The sequence below is a fragment of the Phoxinus phoxinus genome, assembly GCF_949152265.1.
Source record: "Phoxinus phoxinus genome assembly, chromosome: 25".
NCBI classification, from domain to species: Eukaryota; Metazoa; Chordata; class Actinopteri; order Cypriniformes; family Leuciscidae; genus Phoxinus; species Phoxinus phoxinus.
The window spans coordinates 10,320,442-10,342,598 of record NC_136900.1 but is presented as its reverse complement, the minus strand read 5'-3'; the positions used below and the strand labels follow the sequence as shown (position 1 = coordinate 10,342,598).

At 38.3% G+C, this 22,157-nt stretch overlaps 2 protein-coding genes across 3 annotated transcripts; one reads left to right on the top strand and one right to left on the bottom strand.

Moving 5' to 3' along the window:
- Window positions 1-93: 93 nt before the first annotated feature.
- On the bottom strand, window positions 94-10,444 carry slc25a44a (solute carrier family 25 member 44a). 2 transcript variants are annotated; one of them, XM_079604436.1, is made up of 5 exons: window positions 10,389-10,444; window positions 6,854-7,080; window positions 5,209-5,907; window positions 2,596-2,723; window positions 94-2,315 (listed from the first exon to the last, which is right to left on the bottom strand). In XM_079604436.1, the coding sequence occupies exons 3-5, from the start codon at window positions 5,843-5,845 to the stop codon at window positions 2,124-2,126; spliced, it is 957 nt and encodes a 318-aa protein (XP_079460562.1). In that variant the 5' UTR covers window positions 5,846-5,907; window positions 6,854-7,080; window positions 10,389-10,444; the 3' UTR covers window positions 94-2,123. The 2 variants fall into 2 exon arrangements, with proteins under 2 accessions (XP_079460562.1, XP_079460561.1); XM_079604435.1 differs by lacking the exon at window positions 10,389-10,444 and having other exon boundaries at window positions 6,854-7,088.
- Window positions 8,336-21,748, top strand: ireb2 (iron-responsive element binding protein 2). The gene is made up of 21 exons (XM_079604434.1): window positions 8,336-8,448; window positions 13,664-13,762; window positions 13,899-14,064; window positions 14,335-14,472; window positions 14,725-14,952; window positions 15,046-15,115; window positions 15,491-15,674; window positions 15,770-15,909; window positions 15,998-16,169; window positions 16,251-16,351; window positions 16,550-16,666; window positions 16,763-16,922; window positions 17,010-17,145; window positions 17,911-17,995; window positions 18,072-18,353; window positions 18,488-18,592; window positions 18,974-19,116; window positions 19,381-19,528; window positions 19,611-19,733; window positions 19,878-20,063; window positions 20,690-21,748. Exons 1-21 carry the CDS (start codon window positions 8,424-8,426, stop codon window positions 20,801-20,803), a joined length of 2,922 nt encoding a protein of 973 aa, XP_079460560.1. The 5' UTR covers window positions 8,336-8,423; the 3' UTR covers window positions 20,804-21,748.
- Window positions 21,749-22,157: the final 409 nt, after the last annotated feature.

Genomic DNA, 22,157 nt, shown 5'->3' with positions numbered 1-22,157 from the left:
TCCAGGATTCACATTCATTTTGACAGATGACATTTTTACTAGGAAGTATATTCATTGGTTAAATTTCGTCATTTATGACTTTAAAATCAAATCCAATGTTAAAATTCCCTGATGTTTCCAGCTTTTTTTACACTACTTGAGTGCAAACATGTCTGCACTGATCAATTCACGCCCTCTACATGCCACCAAATGTTACTGCACCACCTTTAACAATTCATAGACCTTAGTTCAGATATACTAGTTTTTTTTGTTTTGTTTTTTTACTGTATAGCAGACATATAAAAATAATTTTCATAATCCAGAGCAGAACTTGAATATTAAATGCTTTAGAGTGTTTGTGAGCAACACTAGCAAAGAAATCCCAAACGGTTGCGTTCTTGTGCGGTTCGTTTAATTCACACCTGATTGTGACACATTAAGTTAGAAACAATCTTAGACAAAAACTACTATGGCATATGAAGCACATTTATAAAACGTATCAACTGTAAAAGCTTTGGCCCCAAAACACAGTTTTTCTGAAAGTTAAAGACAAGGTATGAAAAAAACAAAATATGACAGTCCAAAGGAGGTTAAATTGTCATACAGTAGAACATGATACTTTCTAACTTTTCTCACAAGGATTTTCACACTTTTTAACCCTTGGTTCACAAATTGATTTACATGATTTATCCTGTTGTATTTTAACAATCATTTTATAGTGAATGCACACAGAGGAGTTTCAATCCAATATGATATTTAATATATTATTAGTAAATTTGTATTTACTATAAAGCTTTCCAGGCATGAATTTCACAATAACATTTTTTTCAATTTTGCACTGATATATCCATAACCATGAATGTTACAGCAACCTTTAGTCAAGTCTTGCCTTATTAAATATTCATGACCTTTGTACAGACAAATGTCTAAAGGAAAAAGTTAATATCAAACCACGACGGTATGTAAAACGAGCGATACAATAGAAAATAGTATGTTTCAGAACACAGTGAGAGTAAATGTACTCAACCAAACTTGTAAATAAGAACATTTAGGTACCTTTACATACAAAGAACGCGTTTTTTAATGTCCACTGCACAATAAAAAATAAAAAATTAACCGCCATCTTTAACCGTCGAGCTCGCGTCTTTTGCAGCGTCTCGCGCATGACGAGTCATTCTAAACATGCGGCGCTAAAACCGTGTCTCTAGTCAGCGCTTTTTTGTTTTGTTTGTTCCACTGACTTGCCTCATGTTTTTAACAGCAAAAACACATTCTGTGTGAACCGGCCCAAACTCAGGGTGTAAAAACGTACGTTGTGAAATCTCAAAACCGGAATATTCCGAAAATTAAAAATTCCCCAGGGTTTCAAGTGTGAAAAGTCCCTGCCCTGACTTGTTGCCGTATCAGGCAATGACTTTGAAGGTGACGTTTGCACTTCTGAGGCAGTGTAACGGTTTAATGATCTACAGCAAAATAGAGTGCGCTTAATTAGTAATTTCTCACTATATAATATGTTTGCCAAAAACTTACATTTACACACAAATTGACCACCAACCACAACTTTCAGGGACCATCTTTATTTTTTAGCTCAACTGTCATGGGATGGAAAGCACAGGATTGTGGGATATCAAAGGCAGTGAAGGATACATCTATGCTGCCTCCAAAAATCGATCAGATGAAGGTGTCTCAGGAAACAGGAAGTGAAGCTAACTAGATTTCTTCCTACCTTGGAAATCATCCTTCGAAGGCAGCATGTTTAAGATTTCGGACGCAGCCATGTCCTCATTCTTTCTAGTAGCATGTAACAGATGTGATCATATCACTTCCTGTCATATGAAGTGAAGGGCACTGCATGAGACTCAAATTCACTATGTCAAAGTATCTTTCACTTCAAAACCTTTGATAAACAAACACATACCAGGCGAAAAATACAAATAAGGAGCTCCATGACGTCTCGTTACAAAATACTAGTATGGGCCAGAGTTCACGGGAACAGATTAAAGGTCACAAAATATATAAAATCCACAAGAAAGGAAATATATCTTCACATTTAAGAGTCAAATTATTGCCTGGTCCTTATAAATGTTGAAAATAATAAAAGGCATCTGTTTAAAAGGCTGAGGTATAGCGTCAGGTGAGTGTTTTCACCAGTGTCTGCTGTCCACCAGTTCAGGACGCAGACTGAGTCTCTTCAGTGTCTCGTAACCGATGACGATCATGACCGACGTGGGCAAGGAGGAAATGATGCGTGCAGAGAGACCCTTCGTGAGACCCCACGCTCCCTCTTCGGCCAGGAGCTGCTTAAACGTCTCGATCACAGACGAACGACCTTCAACCTGCAAACACACGCACAGTGCATTATCTCACAAAGCTCAAATCTATAAGAATAATTTACAATAATTACATCATAATGCATTTTAAAGAGCCATATTTTGAAAGACAAGAACAGTTGTTGCTTTTTGAAATAGAAGTGTGATATAATAATATATGTATAAAAATTTACAGACATTTTACATTCACTAACAGCTTTATTACATACTGCATGAAAGTTAATATTCGAAAAAGCATAATAGAGGTAGGCCTAGTTTAAAGTGACAGATTTGGGTGTTTGTGTACCTGTACTCTGGCTCGGACCACGTCCATGGGGTTGGTCAGGGTGGAGGCGGTCGCGGCGGCCATCGGTCCCGCCACGGCCTGCAGGAGGAGGTGCGGACAGTCAGCAGGGGCCAGTTTGGAGAGCTGCTCTGGAAACACACACAGTGCGTTTAAATGTTAAAGTGGTGGTAAAATGCCATTTTCACAAGATGTAAAATACATCTCTGATGTCCCCAGAGTGTGTGTGTTAAGTTTTAGCACAAAATACCTCACAGATATTTTTATATAGCATGTTAAAGGGATAGTTCACTTTAAAATTAAAATTCTGTCATCATTTACTCACCCTCAAGTTGTTTCAAACCTGTATTAATTTATTTCTTCTGCTGAACACAAAGAAAGATATTTTGAAGAATGTCAGTAACCAAACAGTAGTCTGTACCCATTGACTTCCATAGTAGGGAAAAAAAATACTATGGAAGTCAATGGGTACAGACTACTGTTTGGTTACTGACATTCTTCAAAATATCTTTCTTTGTGTTGAGCAGAAGAAATAAATTCATACAGGTTTGAAACAACTTGAGGGTGAGTAAATGATGACAGAATTTTAATTTTAAAGTGAACTATCCCTTTAAAGTTGTCACTTTTTGAGGGTTTGCAAAAACGCACCGTTTCGTGTCTGGCCCTTTAAATGCAAATGAGCTGCTTGAGAGGGCGGGGTTTCAAGAGCTCATGTGTGCTAAAATGACAGAAACTGTTCTGTCTTTAATGTTAAAACGGAGTCAGACAATGATGGAGACTCACGAATAAGTGCCAACATGTAGAATACAACAGGACGTCTCTGAATGGTTAGTTGATGAATTTATGTTGTAACTTTGCAGATGTTGTTTTTGCTCAAACAGCAACATTTCACACTAGCTAAAGTTAGAAAAGTGAAATCATACTCAACCACCCCTTTAATAGTTAAACAACAAACCGGAGTAGAAACATAATTATACAACTACAACGTATTATTTCTAATTATTTTTCCTACTTATTGAAAAAAAAAAGAGTCCGTTTAAACTTTTTAAGCCATGAATCGCAACATTACAAACTTTGATTTGAAGAATTTTTTTTTGAAAATCAGACAAAAAGAGGTAAAACACTATCCTGTGTACATAACAGCTTTAATGAGGGAAAGAACTACAATCCCATGAAGCATTGCAAATTACATTGCTCAGGCCTTTTTGTGTGCTGAATCTATCTGATTTGTTGAATTTCTTCAAAGCATCATGGGTAATGTAGTTTTTTTTTTACCATTCCTTTAAAAATATATGTTAGAATGTGAACTGATGGCTTTGACAAATGCATACACCATTGATAAACAACCTCTGAGTTCACAGCAGGACTGTCTAAAGGTTTTAGGAGTTATTGTTAAAAATTAGGGCTGTGAAACGATTAATTGCATCCAAAATAAAAGTTTGTGTTTACATAATAAATGTGCGTGTACTGTGTATAATTATTTTGTATATATAAATAGACACACGTGCATGTATACATTTAAGAAAAATGTGTTATTTATATATAAAATATTTATATTTAATATAAATTATATATAAATCTATATACAGTATATACATGCAAATATTTATTAAATATATACAAGCATGTGTGTGTACTTATATATACAAAATAATTATACACACACACACACACACACACATTTATTATGTAAACACAAACTTTTATTTTGGATGCGATTAATCGTGATTACCGGAAATTGTTTCACACCCCTATTAAAAATATAAATATATTTCCCAATGGAGAAAATTTATGGAACCAATGAGTTGCACTTACTAGTTGAATTTAATGCTCTGCCATGACACTTTTAGCTTGACGTTGAATAGTCGCTGATCATGGCCTATAAAATCTTTGATGTTTACGCTCCGTTTCCAACTGTTAAAATGACAAATGAATGCATATCCGAGAGCGCTCCAATAGATGCGTTTGATTATACCATCTGGATGCTCAAAATTGATCAGGTGAATGCACTTTTTTAGCAGCTTATTGTACAGGTAAATTAATCTGCGTTCTAAACTATTGCGCTGCTGCATTGTAACGCACACACACACACATCACGGCACATGTAAACATTCAGTACTGCAGAAATGTATTGTCAAAACTGTTCTGTGATTGATCAATACAATAGTTTAGAAACTGAAAAGTTCTATCATATATTTCTTAGTAACTAAAACCCACAGCTTTACTATTATTAGAGACGCTGCCAGGTATAATCAATTCACACGCAATCACTCTCTCACTAATGCATTCATTCATATAAATATAATCTCTATAGGAAGGAATATATGAGGAATATAACGACCCAAAGAACCGATAAAAATAAGCTGTTATGTAGGAGCTCTGTGTTATATGCCATATATGTGCACAAGGCAACCAGCGTTCGAGTCTCAGCTCGAGGTTCAGGCTTATTTGTTCATTAATGACACCATCGGCGACGATTCGACTTTAATCACATACTGTACAAACCTGAAGTCGTTCAACCTCTACCGGGACCCGACTGTTGCACTCTATTAATTGAACTTTATCTGTTTGGGTCAAGATCATTTAGATGCATCACTAAATATTTATTTTCTTTACCTCCATAAAAGTGATAAAAGGGCCACCAGACGGCGCTGTTGGGTATGTAGGTGAGCAGCGACGCCACATATCCACGATAAAACCCCCGAAATCCATCCATGTGAAAAATCAGAACCACAATGTCTCTGGTCTGACCAAATGTGACTTTGTGTTTGGACGTGGTCATCCCATTCTTGGGTTTGAGTTTGAAGCGTGTGAGCTGACACCCCTGCCCCTGCACCATCAGCTGCTGGGACACCACGTCGATGGGCACCGTGATGCTTTGGGCCACCAGTGACGCCGCTCCGCCCGCCACCAGAGACTTGACCGTGTTATCGGACGTGTAACAGGACACATATTTCCTTACCAACTCGTAAGTAGTGATGTAGGCCTGACCTGAGATCAGTGTGAACGAGTTGACCATGAACCCTCGGTAAAGGCCACGCGCCCCCTCGGCCTTCAGAATCTTACAGAAAGCGTCGAAGGTGCCGTTATAGAGCGACTTGCCCTTCTGCACCTGCAGTCTGGTGCGGATCAGGGTGAACGGGTAGACGGCGGCCCGTGTGGTCATGGTCATGAAGACGCCCAGCGAGTAGAACTTCCTCTTGTCCAGATCCTCCCATTCGATGATCTGAATGTTGCGCTTCTGCTGCATCATTGCGGCCGATGACCTCACACACTAAATCACACGCGCACACACTCGCTACTCTCCCGCATAACCTGAAATGACAAAATCACAACATTTCATACAAGCTGCATGTTTTGTTGCAGATCTGAAGGTACAGAGTTCAAAGGTCATGCGACAGCTGGGTTATGTTCTGCATAGATAATGTCTTGACACGTGTAAACAAAAAAGTGTAAACTATGCATTTTTACATATATATGGTTAATCCATATATATTGCCATTGATTTAGAGAGTTTAAGGCATTCTTTTTTTTAATTGTTTTAAGGTTTGAAATACATTTTTTAAATAATTTTTAAATGCCGCAAAACAGAGAAACTTTAACAAATCTACATTTGTGTAGGTAAAACTTGGCTACAATGAATATATTATACACAAAAATTCAATATTTTTGTTGTCCAAAAAGACACCAAATTTAACAATGTGATAGTCAAAGGCAGGTATTATTTGTTTGTCCTCAACCACTCATACAATCTGTCCCATAAGGACTTAACAATCGTACAATTGTAAACATGTTTCTGAGATTCAATATCTTTTTTACAGAACTATCCTAGAAGAACTAGGATAGTATACATTACTATCCTAATGGACTTTATGCACAGCTGCACTACTTCCTGAACTTTAGCCAGCTCCTTCGTTTCCTGTCTGCCATTATTGGCCAAACTGATTAATCCAGGTGTGTCTGATTATTGTTGTTGGTCAGGCACACCTGGATTAATCAGTTTGTCCAATAATGGCAGACAGGAAACAAAGGAGCTGGCTAAAGTTCAGAAAGTAGTGCAGCTGTGCATAAAGCCAATTAAACCTAACTCCTTCCTTACTCTTCATTACATGGATAAATGTCATTTATTTCGTCGACCCTCTAGTACTGCACATGCGCATTACACAAGACAATATACCACCTGACACCCCCGGTAAAAAAAATCTCGCCCGTCAGAATTACATGACACTTCATTTGACCTCCCAGACACACAGCAACTCACTCGGTTAGCTCGCCATATTTGCCGTTTCTCCATCCAGCGGCCTCAAGCGGAGCTGCGCTGTCCTGTCACGAGATAAATCCGCTATTATGCCTCTAAAAACTGCATTTTTGTGACCGATCAGCGGCCTGCAGCTCTTGATGTAAAGTCATCGAACCGAACACTTGCTCCGCCACACTTCCGGCGCATGCTCAAACGTCACTGACAGGACGAGCGACCGCTGCTGCCTGCTGATTGGTCATTGACACAGGAGGATCACATTATATTATATTGTATATTGTTTTAGGAAATATGTCATTTAGTATATACATATACTACTATAAATATAGCTTGCTACTTGTTTATTGATATCAATCCTTGTATTAAAATGCATTGCATATACAAAACACTGGAATATTTCGTAAAATAATTTATGAAATAGAAACAATGGGTTGTAGATATGTAGAACCTTAAAATGAATGTATTATTAGCATTCATATTTTTATTTCTTAAATGCCTATCAACACGAACAACAAGATATTTTTTTTAACAATTAACAATATTTACATGGTTTAAAAAAAGCAATTTAATAAATGTAAATGGTGTTGAAGTTTAATAAAAACAATGCAAAAGACTAAAATTGCTACTTGTCTATTAAAAATGATTTTAAGGAATATGTTATAGTATGTACAGACATATAAACAATGCAAAAGATGAAAAATTCTTACTTGTCTATTGAAAATTAGTTTAAGCAATATGTTATTATATATATATATCAATAAATTATTATTAATTAATCATTAAAACTATAGATGCTCTCTTGACATCTATTAAATAACCAAAGTGTGTTGATAGAGATTGTAAAAGAGAATGCTTCTACTGGAAATGACCTACAGAAAACACTTAAACTACAGATTCTAATTTCCTTAAACGATTGTAAAGGTTATGTTAAAACTATAGAACATGAGTCCATCCACACGTGCAATGTTTTAATTAATGGCACTTTTATTTAATTGAAATGCACTTGAGTTGTCTTTGCCTCTTGTTTTGTTTAGTGATTGTGTGATCTAATTTGTTCTGCTATCAATCGGCGACAGGATAGCTTAGCTTACAGAAATATAATATATAAAACTGACATTTGGATATTTGACTCACACCAGTGACACACACACGTAATGTATAGTGCACACTGAGTGTCAGGATCCCACAACCTGTGTCAATTTTTGTCCTCGTTCGTTTTTTTGGGGGGGTCGACAGCTTATAAAAACTTGTTTCTGGGTTTTTAGCTTGTTTGCTGTACACCTTGTCACATAGCAGCTTTTAAACATTATTTTGTTGTTTGTTTTATAAGTCATAAATGACAAGGAGGCAGCTTTCGCAATGCAAAGTCAATGGAGAGAGACGGTTGGATTGGAATGTTTTCTCCCCGGTGGGCGTGGTTTTCAGATTGTGACGCGTCTCGCTCTGTCTCTATTGGATGGCGATGTGCGAGATGCTTTCAGCTGATTGGACAGTTCTCCAGGGAGGAACTGATCGCTGGTTGGCTGCTGTTGTGGCTCGAGCGAGTGGAGTCGTGTTAATATTGGGACTCATCATGGCGCTGGGTTCACCTCAGAACGGTAAGTGCGGTTTTAAATGACAAAAAATAACAATATTCATCTAATTTACGGCCTGACAGAGAAGTATGTAACCGGTTATATGCGAAGTCACAAATGTGTGTTAAAGCAGTCCTCAAATACTCATTTATAAAAGGATGAAAGAGTCGGTTTTGTCGTTAGCACTGCGGCTAGCGGCGAGAGAGCGACTGACGTCCAGCTCGCGTGCGATTACACGATGCGTCTCACGCGATCTAAACCCGATGTGTGTCAAAACATAATGAGATGCCCAGTTTGACAGCTTCTGTTTAACACGTCTTTAATGCCCAAAATGTTGTCTAGCCAAGTTGTCAGCTTAATAGAAACAATGCACAATCCTATTATGTACGATGCTCGATTATTTTGTGTTGTTTACAATAACACACATGTAACTTACCATGGTGCTTCCATGCTTTTTGGTGTTTCGTTTTTTGCACATGTACTATGGTAATTCTATAATCCATACTTTCCTGTTCTATGTAAATACCATTGTATTCGAATATGGTAATTATTCAGTATCATTATGTGTATTATATCTGATTTTAAGAAGTATTATCATCTAATACACGCACTAAACGTAGTACTACTGGCACAGAGGACAACTTTTGTAAGGGAAAAGCACAATCTTTGTATTTATTTCTTCACAATTATACAATTACTTGAGGTTGTTCTCTCTGGTGTAAATGGTTCATAAACATTAAACTTTTGGGGAAAAGGTGATTCTTGACAAATTATTATTTTTAAAGGGTTAGTTCACCCAAAAATGAAAATTCTGTCATTAATTACTCGCTCTAGTGTGGTTCCAAAATCCATAATACACTTTCATGAGTGTTGTGTTGACACGAGAGCAGACGTTGTTGTGTAAATGTGCGTTAGAGATTAAAATTTTGTAAATAAAGTGGTATTGTTTTCTTGTGCCATTTTATGAAGCACTTCTGTTGCTTCATACAGTTGAGGTTAAACCACAGGAGGTTAATGCCATTTTAATGATGTCTTTAATACCTTTCTGGGCCTTGAAAGTGGTGGTTGCGAAGACTCAGTGGAGGGACAGAAAGCTCTCAGATTTCATTAAAAATATCTTCATTTGTGTTATGAAGATGAACGGGAGTCTTACGGGTTTGGAAAAACATGAGGGTGAGTAATTAATGACAAAAAAAATATTTTTGGGTGAACTGTCTAAACCTTTAAATGAGCCGGTTTGTTAGAATAGCTAAATGTATGAACCCTTCGTGTCTTAATATTAACTTAGTCTTGAAAAGCAAGTCAAAAAACTTCTGAACACATTGGGCCTTTTTTAGAGTAACACATTTTGTTGTTGTTTTAATGATTATATATATATATATATAGGGCTGCACAATATATAGAAATATCGCAAATGTATGGCTATATCACGATATGCATATAGCAACAGCTTGCAATAACTGGGGTCATGAACAAAAGGCAAAGAGAAAATCACTCTTGCTGAATAACTTTTATAGCTTTAATAAGAATCATATATTTAATTCATACAGAGAAAACTAAGCAGTGTTTTATTTTTACATTTGATTATTCAGTTTCTGTTGTTAAATAAACCTAATGCCCTACACCCCGTGGTTTACACGGATGTTAAAATAACACTTCTTATGCTACAGTAAAACACTGCTGTTCACTTTCAATTTTAAAGATAATTTTAAGTTTATTTTACACACTTTAAGCATTATCATATCGCATATCCCCAAAACTGAACCAAAGAAGCTAAATGAGGGTTAGCTAAACTTTCCCTATCTTTTTATATTTAGACCATAATGGGGTGTATAGTAATCAAAACGGCAACATTTTTTTTAAACTTCCCAAACTCATGTTTCGGTAATGAGAACTAAAAAGTCATTGTTATGACAAACAAAATTGTAACTTTTATCTGGAGAGAAAAAATAAGAACTGCTTACCTTAGTAGCCATCTTTAGTGTCACAGTCAATTATGTCCCTTCCAACAAAATTCCTTGAAAATGTTAGTTCCTTGAGGACTTTAACAATTATTGAACATTGTTTTGCGGAGGATGAGAAAATTGGTCTTGAACACATTTATATTCCTTATTAGTGTCACTACATTTACCAATGATCACCAAATACCACATGTTTCTTTACTGTAAATGTTTATAGTATAACATACACTGAAGCTTTTTATTTTTTAATTATAAATATTTTTCCATCTCAAAGAACCCAAATCCAGTCATGGACACGTTGCGGTAATGACAAATTTCGCCTTAAATGTGAAAAATAAATACAAAATTGGTATTTATGATGTCATTTGAAATCATGTGCAAAATAGTACATGAAGAGATGTTTATAACTGTATCCTTCTTATTTTGATAGCATTTACTTTTATCATCAAAATGTTTCATGTCATAAGTCTAATTTCGCAAGAATCACCCACTGTCCCCAAACCTGTAAAACCTACATTGTGAGAAACTTTGGGAGGGAACCGTCATCATAAACGTACTAGCCTAAATAATGTCTTATTTAATGTCTGCAGTGTTTTCATTCAGAGCTATAGGTTGTATAGTTATGATTAACTGTGCATGTTCTTCATGTTAGTGCACTGATCCTGCTGTTATCTGCTTGTCTGTCAGCGAGTGTTATTTACTTTTCCCACCCAGTGTCTTTATCTTCCACGTCGTAAATAAAGATCAGGGTATTTTTGTGTTCATTCATATTATGTGGTGGATACAGGTTTGTGTTCCTTTGCTGCAGTTTAATCTAAACTCATCTAAGCTAATCTATCACGTGCAGCTGGCGGCGGACGCAGGGTGTGAGTGATAAGTGTGTGTCTGTGCTTGTTCATCCTCCTCCACACATGCAGTCACACCGAGACTGCTGTGCATGAGCACTAGTGTGTGTTTTATATCATGATTTAGTTTTGTTGTCCTCTCTTGGTTTAGTGAACCGTCACAAACATTTTATTTCTGCATGGATAGGAATGATGGAAATGTTTTTGTAATGTCTTCTGACAGTGTACAGATCTCACTGCAAACAGTGCTGTTGTTACTTTGCAGTGAAATTATAACACAACCTGTTTCACGTGTGTGTGTGTGTGTGTGTGTGAGTGATTCAACTATATCCAACAACTATATGCCAACAGTGGATGTATTTTTCAATGCAATCCTGGATCTAAACAAAGTCTACTCCAAAAACTCACAGTAAATTGCTTTTTTTATACACTATTATGATAAAAAAAAATACTTGCAGTGTTTTGGAAATTGATTTGGATGATAAAAGCATTTCTGTGTCCTTCAAAAATAAATAAACTGCATTTTTTTTTTTTTTTTAAATGGGTGACTGGTTCTTTAACAAAAGTTTCAAAGACTTAGTTAATGTCCTGAATAACCAAGAGGTCTTCGCTTCAAGCCAAGGCATGAGATCCTTAAAGCACAATGAGGAAATGCAAATACTTAATTTGGAATTGTGTTTGAATTTTGATCATAATATGCTTTTCAAAGCTGAACTCCGACATTTCACTTTTTACTTTTCTCTTCAATGATTCTTCTTCAAAGCATTTAGTTTCTGAATGTTTGGTGCATCCCTTATTTGAACGTGAATTGGGCTCGTAAGCTCTCAGTACTCGCTGCCAACACGAGTAGCACAGCTGCAGACTTGTGCCTTTTAATGGGAACTTTAAGATGTGAAGGTCAATAAACAGAGGCGGTTCAAGCAAAGATACATTCTCCGTCCCAATTCGCGTTCTATCCGTCCTAAATAGTATTTGAAATGAGAATTTGTGTGTCCCAATTTTAAATCGTAGTACGGTATGTTGAAATGAGTATTCCAAAGATAACCGGATGGTCTAGCCTACTGTTTCCCGGTTGGAATCCGAACTGCAGATCCACGCACACTCTTAACGGCTAATATTGCCCACTACCAATTCACCTTTGGCTAAGCCCCGCCCCCCTTAGTTACTGTTGCTACCTCCGACAATTTCATCTGGGCTCTGGTTTGGTATCAACATGGCTTATGCTGTGACGGCTCTTCCTGCTGAAATTTTATCAAACTTTTATAAAGCAGCAAATAAAGTGTCCGACAGAAGTAGGCAAAAGGGGCTGCAGTGTGCGTTCGAAGGCTATATTCAAGACATACGGTGAAACGCAAGCAACAACAAGGCCTCCAAATAGACGCAAAAGCATAACGGTCACAGTCAAAAAATTAACCACAGCATATCCTAATCGAGACGGAGGCTGTGACTAACAATATCTGGAGAAACACTGTTCATGCAAAGCTGGGTAGGTCTCTATTCACTTCTATAATCGTTATTATTTACAAAGCAAACGGACTAAGTTACGCGAGTATAAAGTTGTATTTATTAGCAGCGTGTGCTAGCGTAACGTTATCAACAATTAGGGCAGAGAACCAAAATCATAACCTAAACCAGCATAAAACTGTCTAACTAGTATAACTTCACAGTAAGGTTAAAAGCTAAATGTATCTTAGAGCAAAAGTGAGCTTGTTGATCTTGAGGGGTTTCGCTGACTGAGGACGTCCACACAGTTTAATCCAAAGACGACACTTGTCAGTATTTAACTTCGGTTTTGGGAAGGGGAAAAAATGGACACCCCCCTCCAACCTCTCTGGGAAACGCGTATCTGTATTACAAATGCCACAGGCACAACGTTTAACCATATTTTTAATAAAACGACGACGTAATAGCCTGCCGAGACCAAAAATATGAGCCGCCTGCGTTGAAGTCAATGGAGCGCTGTGAAAAAGTGTCGGACCCTCTGTGGGAGCTCGTTCTTGGCTGCGCTGTGATTGGTCAATCTACATTCTAGGGCGTGGCTTAGCCAAAGGCGAATTGCGTGATCAATTAATCAAATGATTTGATTAGAATTACAAACACGAATAAAAAGGGTTTAAAAACTAAGCGACAGAGCTGTTCGTTAAAGACCCAATTATGACGAAGTAGTATGTCCCAAAGCTTGCCTGCTATTCTGCTCAAAAAGTAGCACACTCAAAAGTATATATTTTTTCTTCACAAAAACAGTACTTTTAGGGGATAGTAATAAGTAGGCGAATTGGGACGCAGTAACACTCTCTGAGTTCTATGAGCCCTGCAGGCGTTGGTCTGCTGTAATCCGAAGCCATTCTTTTTCTTTCTCTGTTGCACAGATTTATCAGCTCATTCTCAGTGTTTTTCACCAAAATGCTCAATAAAGGCTTGTATTCTCTACAGAACATCCGTTTGTCGATTTGATCGACACTCTCCGGAGCGAGCGGTATGAAGAGCTGAGGTATTTCAACCCACAGAAGCTCAGTGATGATGCCAGATATGGTGAGTTAGGGTCTTTAACTAGATAATTCATGCATAGATACAACTGACATCACTTATAAGAACATGTAATCAAACTCAACTTCAGATGTAATAAGTGAAGTCCTGCAAAAGCACTAACTGGCTCTTTTTCTTGTAGAGAAACTGCCGTTCTGTATTCGGGTTCTCCTGGAGTCCGCCATTCGGAAGTGTGACGGGTTCTACGTAAAGACAGAGGATGTCTCTAATATTTTGGACTGGCAGACGCAGCAGAACCAGGCCGAGGTGGTGTTCTCGCCCGCCAGGGTTCTGCTGCAGGATTTTACGTGAGTTATCGGATAGGGATACACGATTTGTGGAAAAGAAATCAAGTTGTGATTTTTATGTTCATTGTTTTAAAAAAAAAAAAGCCAGGTTTAAGAACACGGTGCAGTGCATATATTTAATTCAGTCGCAGCCTTTGCAATTTGATAATAACACTAACCATATCGCGATTTTAGCTTTATTTCTCAGATATAATAACAACATCTGCATATTAATTGGGCCTGTTCATAAAGTTGGATATGTCCTGATGCCTCCATTGTGTGTGTTCACAGGGGAATTCCTGCTATGGTGGATCTGGCAGCCATGAGAGATGCTTTAGCTAAACAGGGGGTTGATCCAAACCTGGTGAACCCCAGATGCCCCACAGACCTCATCGTAGATCATTCGCTGCAGATTGACTACAGCAAATGGTGAGAGTGAACACATGGGCTCGAGAAGGGATTAAAACAGTGTTTATGTTTAAAAGACAATAATTACAGCATTAACATAAACAATGATTATGCCCAGAAGTCCTAATGTACACTGTAATTAGGGTGGTGATGTATTGTGCTTCAGATTTTTTATGTAAACAGTCTCATTTTATGAACTTAACCAGGCAAGATGCAACAAGTTTTCACTGTCAAGCGACAAAATCACTAACAACGGTTTACCTCATTTCTCAGTGGCATCCAGAGCCCTTCAATCCCGGTGGATGAGAGTCAAGGTGCCGCTGTCAAATCTCCTGCCGGTCGACCATCTCCGCGAGGGAGCCACTGTACAGGTCAGCGCCCGGGTCATCGGGGCGGCTGCAGTAAAGCCTCCTGCTCTGACGCCCCCAGCGGCAGAACCGCAGCAGTACAGATAGAGAACACACCCCTCCTGTGCCCCTTCCACCTGCAGCCCGTGTCCGAGTACGTCTACACCTCGCACACACACTAATACACGCTCTCACATCACTCTGTTTGCTTTCTCTGATGTGCTGATGGTCTGTCTGACGCACACAGGCCTGAAACTATGATCAGGAATCAAGAGATGGAGCTAACCAGAAACAAAGAGAGACTGGAGTTCTTTAAGGTGAGTTTTCAGAGCTCTCTGGGATTTACAACATCGCTGTTTTCAACATTCGGGAGAATAATAAGAAAAGTTTCATGAGCAGCAAATCAGGATGATTTCTGAAGGATCATGTGACACTGAAGACTGGAGTAATGATGCTAAATATTTTGCTTTCCATCACAGTAATAAATTACATTTTAAAAATATATTCAAATAGAAAACAGTAATTTTAAATTGTAATAATATTTCACAATATTACTGTTTTTTTTACTGTTTTTGATCAAATAAATGCAGCCTTGGTGAGCATATGAGACTTCTTTCAAAAACATTAAAAAGTCCTACAGTCCTTTGAACAGTAGTGTAAGTCTTGAGTTTGTGACTGTTCTCTCTCTCCAGTGGTGTTCAAAAGCCTTCAAAAACATCAACGTGGTTCCTCCAGACATCAACACAGTGCATCAGGTGAACCTAGAGTACCTGTGTCAGGTGGTACAGGAAGGGGAGGGGTTTATTTATCCAGACAGCGTGGTGGGAACGGACTCCCACACCACCATGATCAACGGCCTCGGGATCCTGGGCTGGGGTGAGCACGATGTCACTAGTTACTGTTGTTATTATCAGTGAAATCTTCTGTTTTGTTTACCTCACGATGTCTCTCTCTCTTATGCTCTCTTTCAGGAGTTGGAGGTATTGAATCCGAGGCGGTCATGTTAGGTCAGCCAGTGTCTTTGACTTTGCCACAGGTTGTCGGCTGTAAACTCGTGGGGACCATCAGTCCTCTTGCAACGTCCATTGATATCGTACTGGGCATTACAAAGGTACAGCGAGGTCCTTAATATATGACCTCTTCAGTGAGATTGCATCTGAAGAAATAACATCATTCACTGTCTGATCTTTGTGTTTCAGCATCTGCGTCAGGCAGGAATCGACGGGAAGTTTGTGGAGTTCTTTGGGCCCGGTGTACAGCAGCTCTCGGCTCCCGATCGGACCACTATCGCTAACATGTGCCCGGAGTACAGCGCCACCGTGAGCTTCTTTCCTGTGGATGACATCACCCTGCAGCACTTTAAACACACCAGTATGGACCGCTCTTTGTACTTGAGACTAAAAAGAGTGATATTAAGGGTGTAATTTGACACAAAAATGTTTTTCTGATCAGTCTGCAGTGAGGAGAAGCTTGTGGTTTTAGAAGACTACCTGAAGGCGATCAAACTCTTCAGAACCTACGATGACCAATCAGAAGAGCCGAAGTATTCAGAGGTTGGTTCGTTTATTTTTTCATGAAAATTTCTGTCACTTTTGATCAATTAAATGCATCCAGAAATCTAAACAAATTTGAAAGGTAGTGTAAATCTTCGAGAAACCTTCACGTGGAATTAGTAACCAAAAGACCAATATAAAAATCCATAAAACTTTATAGGTCAGTTGTTAACAAATGTGATGTGGTTGGTGTCGTAGGTCATCGAGATGAACCTGAGCTCCATTGTGCCTCATGTCAGTGGACCCAAACGGCCACAGGATAGAGTCGCCGTGACTTGCATGAAGGAAGACTTTATTAACTGCCTGAATGAAAAGGTGAATGCACATATTAGCACACACAAGAAAGTATTTGTCAATTAAGTAATCGTACCAAGTTGCTAGCTGGGTTTGTTTTTTGTGCCATCCGTGTAGGTGGGTTTTAAGGGCTTCCACATATCCAAAGACAAGCAGGCAACTCTGGTCCCGTTCCTGCACGAGGGGGCCGAGTACAACCTGGCACACGGATCCGTCGTCATCGCTGCTATCATCAGCTGCACCAATAACTGCAACCCGTCCGTCATGCTGGCCGCAGGTCCGACCTCAAGACATCTGTAGATCTGATATGAGCTGTTTGCACAGTGTGTAGTGCATCTCACGTGTACGTCTGTGTTTTTTTCAGGTCTACTAGCGAAGAAAGCCGTCGAGGCTGGTCTGACGGTAAAACCGTACATCAGGACCAGTCTGGTGCCCGGCAGTGGAACCGTCACGCATTACCTGAACACCAGCGGAGTCCTGCCCTTCCTCAAGAAACTCGGGTACACACACCATACACACAATATTAGAGACACATACTTGAGCACACCAAGGTTATTATTGGTTACAAAATCTATCACTAAAACAAAAGCTGTAGTAAAAACTTTTTATTTATTTATGAATAAATTGTATATAATTGTAAAATGTACATTTTAAACATTTCTTTAGTATTTGTTTTTATTTTAAATGTATATTTATTCAATACATTTTATTTAATTTGCTTTTTGTAGGTTTTTTGTGTGTGTTCTAATCCTATAATATATTTAAAAATAAATAATACATGTTTTTATGTATCATAATCACACTCTCTCTAAGTGTATGTGTATATATATAATGTGTATTAAAATATTTATTATATTTATAAAATATATATAATTTTGATATTTGTGTAATATTTGATATTTATCAAAATGAACAAATAAATAAATATGAAAAGCAAATTAAGTGTATTAAATATTTATGAATACAATTTATAAATAAAATAAAAATCATTAACGACAGATATTACTAAAACAAAAAATACCACTGACATTTAAAAATATATTTATAATAAATAAAATGAGTAATAGAAAAATTGTAATACCGCATTTATTACTATTCAAAATATTAAATAAAATAAATACAATTAATTAAATGATAAAAATAAAGAAAATAAAAATAAATAATAGTGAAATTATAATAGCCTTTATCATAGCCTTGTTTCACATAAACACACTAACAATTGTCTAAATAATGACCTCATCATGTTTTTCGATCATGGGTTTCAGGTTCGAGGTGGCGGGTTATGGATGTGCAACGTGTGTGGGCAACACGGCACCTTTACCTGAGAATGTGGTAGACGCCATTAAACAGGTGAGACCGAACTCTCATTTAGTCTCTTTCTGTCTGAACATCTGCATCTGAATCTAAGCTGTTTGCTTGTGTGCAGGGTGATTTGGTGGCGTGTGGCGTTCTGTCTGGGAACAGACATTTAGAAGGACGCCTGTGTGACTGCGTTCGGGCGAATTATCTGGCCTCACCCCCGCTGGTGGTGGCGTATGCGATCGCAGGCACAGTCAGCATCGACCTGGAGACAGAACCGGTGGGAGTGAGCGCCGAGGGGAAGGACGTGTATCTGCGGGACATCTGGCCATCCAAAGAGGAGGTGAACCACACAGAGGAGAACATCGTCATCGCCTCCATGTTCAAAGACCTGAAGACCCGGATGGAGGTGCGAGGAGTTTCATAGCACGTTTTCTTCAGAAGATTTAACTAAAGAATTCATTTGAATTGATTGATTCACTGAATCTGTTGAATCATTAGAATTGAATGTTAATACCAGCTGATTTGTGTGATTGCCTGCAGAAAGGAAGTACGTTCTGGAACAGTTTGGACTCTCCCGAATCTGCGTTCTTCCCTTGGGATCCCAAATCCACCTACATCCGCTGTCCGTCCTTCTTCAGCAAGCTGGTGAGTGTTATTTGTATACTATTTTATAATATTTGTTCATATTTAGAATTTTCATTTTCAATTTTAGTAATTTTGTTATGTACTTTTGTCATTTTTATTCGTTTTTGTTTTCATATATTTTTTAGTTTTCATGTATTTTTTATTTTGGTTGAAAAATAAGTTTTAGTACTTAAACTTATTTTATTTTACTCAGTTGCTAAGCCAGCATTTCTCTTTTTCTTATGAGTTTAAGTTTAGGTTTTTCATCTTTAATATTTCATCTATAATTTTAATATTAGTTAACAATACCAACACTGGTGTCATTCAGATGCGGCTTTCCCCAAGCATCACATTTCCACTGTATTTCAACATTAATGCGGCCTCTGTTTCTCTTCGTCTCAGACTAAAGAGGTGTGCACTCCTCAGTCCATTGACAGCGCGTACCCGCTCCTCTTTCTGGGTGATAAAGTAACGACCGATCACATTTCTCCAGCGGGAAGCATCGCAAGAGTCAGTGCTGCTGCCAAATACCTGCAGAGCAAACGGTAAGATGAGCTTTTCTTTGTTTTTGTTAACTGGTTCTTGTCAATATGCTTCATATATTTTTCCATAAAATACTGCGATGAATAGTCAGATTCGTTATTGTGAATTTGGTTCATTTGAGCAATTCGTTTCATCGAGTCATTGTTCCCAGAGCTCCTGCTTACATTACATTTTTGTATTAAAACTGATTTTTATTCCTATGTTGATCAATATTATGATATAACGATGATCAGATACTAAGTCTAATTCCTTTATGTTTGACTCAGTTTGACCCCTCGTGAGTTCAATTCTTATGGCGCACGGAGAGGAAATGATGCTGTGATGACTCGAGGAACATTTGCCAGCATAAAGCTTCAAAACCGTCTCATCGGGAAGACCGGACCCAAAACGCTGCACATTCCATCAGGACAAACGGTTAGTGTCCAGACTGAACCGGTTTGAACATGATTCCTTCTGACTCTGAACCCAATGTTTGATTTGTGTTGTCCCATCACAGCTGGATGTGTTTGAAGCTGCTGAACGCTATCAGAGAGATGGAGTTCCCCTCATCATCCTGGCAGGAAAAGAGTACGGCTCCGGCAGCTCACGCGACTGGGCCGCCAAAGGACCTTATTTACTGGTACTGTACCCATAATCCTCCTCAAGTTTCAAGTTACCTTGAAATTCCTCAAAATGTCTTGTGTGCTGCTTCACAATTTCCTGTGATTCGTTCAGCATTAACACTGATCTTACTGACTGTCTTGACTGTTTGTGTGTGTCTCAGGGGGTGCGTGCAGTGATAGCTGAGAGCTTTGAGAAGATTCATAAGAATCATTTGGTAGGGATGGGAATCGCTCCGCTGCAGTTCCTGCCAGGACAGAATGCCGGCTCACTTGAGCTCTGTGGAAAAGAGCGATTCACCATTAACATCCCACAGGAGCTCACGCCCCGACATCAGCTCACAGTACAGGTAGAGCGACTCGTAGCAGACAAAACCACTTCTCTTTAGACTTTCCAAACAGTGAAACCAGTGGAGTCTTATTCACAAACAAATGACTCTTATGAACCAATTCTTTGTAGTGAATCAAAAACGTACAGTGCAACCAGTGTAGTCCAATTCATGAACAAATGACTCTTATAAACCAGTTCTTTATAGTGAATCAAAAGCAGGCAGGTACTGTAATCAGATTTCCTAACAGATGAATCTGGAATCTTATAAACCGGTTATTTTAGTGAATCAAAAACAAGCAGCACAACCAGTGTAGGTCAAACAAGACTGGTCCTTTTAAATGAATAATTAATATAGACTCACTAACTCTATTAAATGAATAGCTCTAGAGTTGCATAGTTTGGGACTTTCTGTTTTTAATGCTGTCATTATTAGAATTAATATTTTTGAAGCATACCATGTTAGACGTTTCACACACAATTTATAGCATAAGCTAAGAGAGAATACATTTTATATGCAAGTAAAATGTCCAGTATTTAGAGAGCTTGTAAATTGAAATTCGTCCTACTCTCAAGCTGCAGTTTGCCTTTGAATACATGTATTTTGGCCATGTGACATCTAATGTTTGTGTCTGCTTTTGTTTCCAGACGAGCACTGGGAAGACTTTCAGTGTCATGGCTCTTTTCGAGAACGATATGGATGTGGCATTTTTCCGACACGGAGGCATCCTGAAGTACGTAGCTCGTTCTCTGCTGCTGTAACACAATCAGACTCACCGGTGGACCTCTGGTCAGCACAGCGCCACCCAGAGGCCTTCAGGAGGTCTTATGAACTCAGAACGCTGTGCCTCTTGTTTTACAGAATCCTCCCGTCTCGGGGGATGTCATTATTTTGCACTTAAAGCAGCAAATGTCCAACGTTTCCCTCCAAATCATTCTCTCCACACCCAGACGCCATTCGGCGCGACAAGGCGTATTTTTTGTGTCTAGATGTGGAGCGTAAACTTTGGTAGGTTTGATTCGGGCTTTTTATATTGCAGTGCCTGCAACACGTGTCAAGGAACTGTTCTTCTAAACTGAGCTTTTCAGTCCGTGTGAAACTATGGACGCAAAGACTGCACGATGACCTCACAGCCAATGGAGGCTTCGCTCTTGTTTCATGGTGCTGATTTTTTGACACGGTCACTTTGATGGAGTGTAAGTGTCCACACATTCAAAGCTTTCCAGCCCACTGTTTTTTTTTTCATTTCCCAGCTTTTTTGTTTCTGTATGAACGTCCACATATTTCCGTCACAACTACAACTACTTCGTTTTGATCCGATCCAGTAAAATAACAGTTTATTTATTATGATCGTCCATTTAGTGTCGTCTTTTTACTGGGATTGTGAGTGTCAATAATGACTAAAACATTAAAGAAGTTGCTTTTTAATGACATCTGATGGAGCCCGAAATGTATGTTCAGCCATAAACTTCATAAGATATATATTAATCTGAGCTCACATTAGAGAGTGGCCGATGACTGGTTTTTGGTTCTGTCACAGTGCTGTTTGCCTTGTTGCGATGTTTGGCTTCAGTCCTTGTGTTCTGTATGTATAGACAGTATGCAACTCCTCAGCACAGGGGTGAATGATGCAGTAAAAATAAATTTTCTTGGATTATGCTGTTATTGTAAATAATTTTTAATAAATAATGACATCAGCATGCTGAGATTGTCTTTTCTGCATTTATAATACAATAGGTCATCACCCTCTAAGACATACATTTCACTTTTTATATTCTTTGAAATATTCATAATTTGTACATTGATAAAAATGCATGGTAATATAGCCTCCCTTGCACTGGGGGCGCTGTGGAAAGAGTGTAGGATGTAGAGCATATTCAATCTAGTTAGGCCACTCTCATCAGCACAAAGCACTGGCAATAATGTGAAGTGTTTCAGTAACTAATTGGCACTTTTGGTCCGGTGAACATAAAATAAAAATACATTTCACACTTTCACTAGTTTAATTTGTCTAACCATGTCCATTAGTGAATATACACCAGCACAGAAAAGCTTCCACATTTCTACAATGTAAATATCAGAAAAATTATGTACACCATTTTTAGTCACATATTT

Coding starts and splice junctions, on each gene's coding strand:
- slc25a44a (XM_079604436.1), bottom strand. CDS start 5,845: ATGATGCAGCAGAAGCGCAACATTCAGATCATCGAATGGGAGGATCTG. Junction 2,724..5,208: donor CTTTTATCACTTTTATGGAG/GTAAAGAAAATA, acceptor GTGTGTTTCCAG/AGCAGCTCTCCAAACTGGCC. Junction 2,316..2,595: donor TGGTCCGAGCCAGAGTACAG/GTACACAAACAC, acceptor GTGTGTTTGCAG/GTTGAAGGTCGTTCGTCTGT.
- ireb2 (XM_079604434.1), top strand. CDS start 8,424: ATGGCGCTGGGTTCACCTCAGAACG. Junction 15,116..15,490: donor AGAGACTGGAGTTCTTTAAG/GTGAGTTTTCAG, acceptor CTCTCTCTCCAG/TGGTGTTCAAAAGCCTTCAA. Junction 17,996..18,071: donor TGGTAGACGCCATTAAACAG/GTGAGACCGAAC, acceptor GCTTGTGTGCAG/GGTGATTTGGTGGCGTGTGG.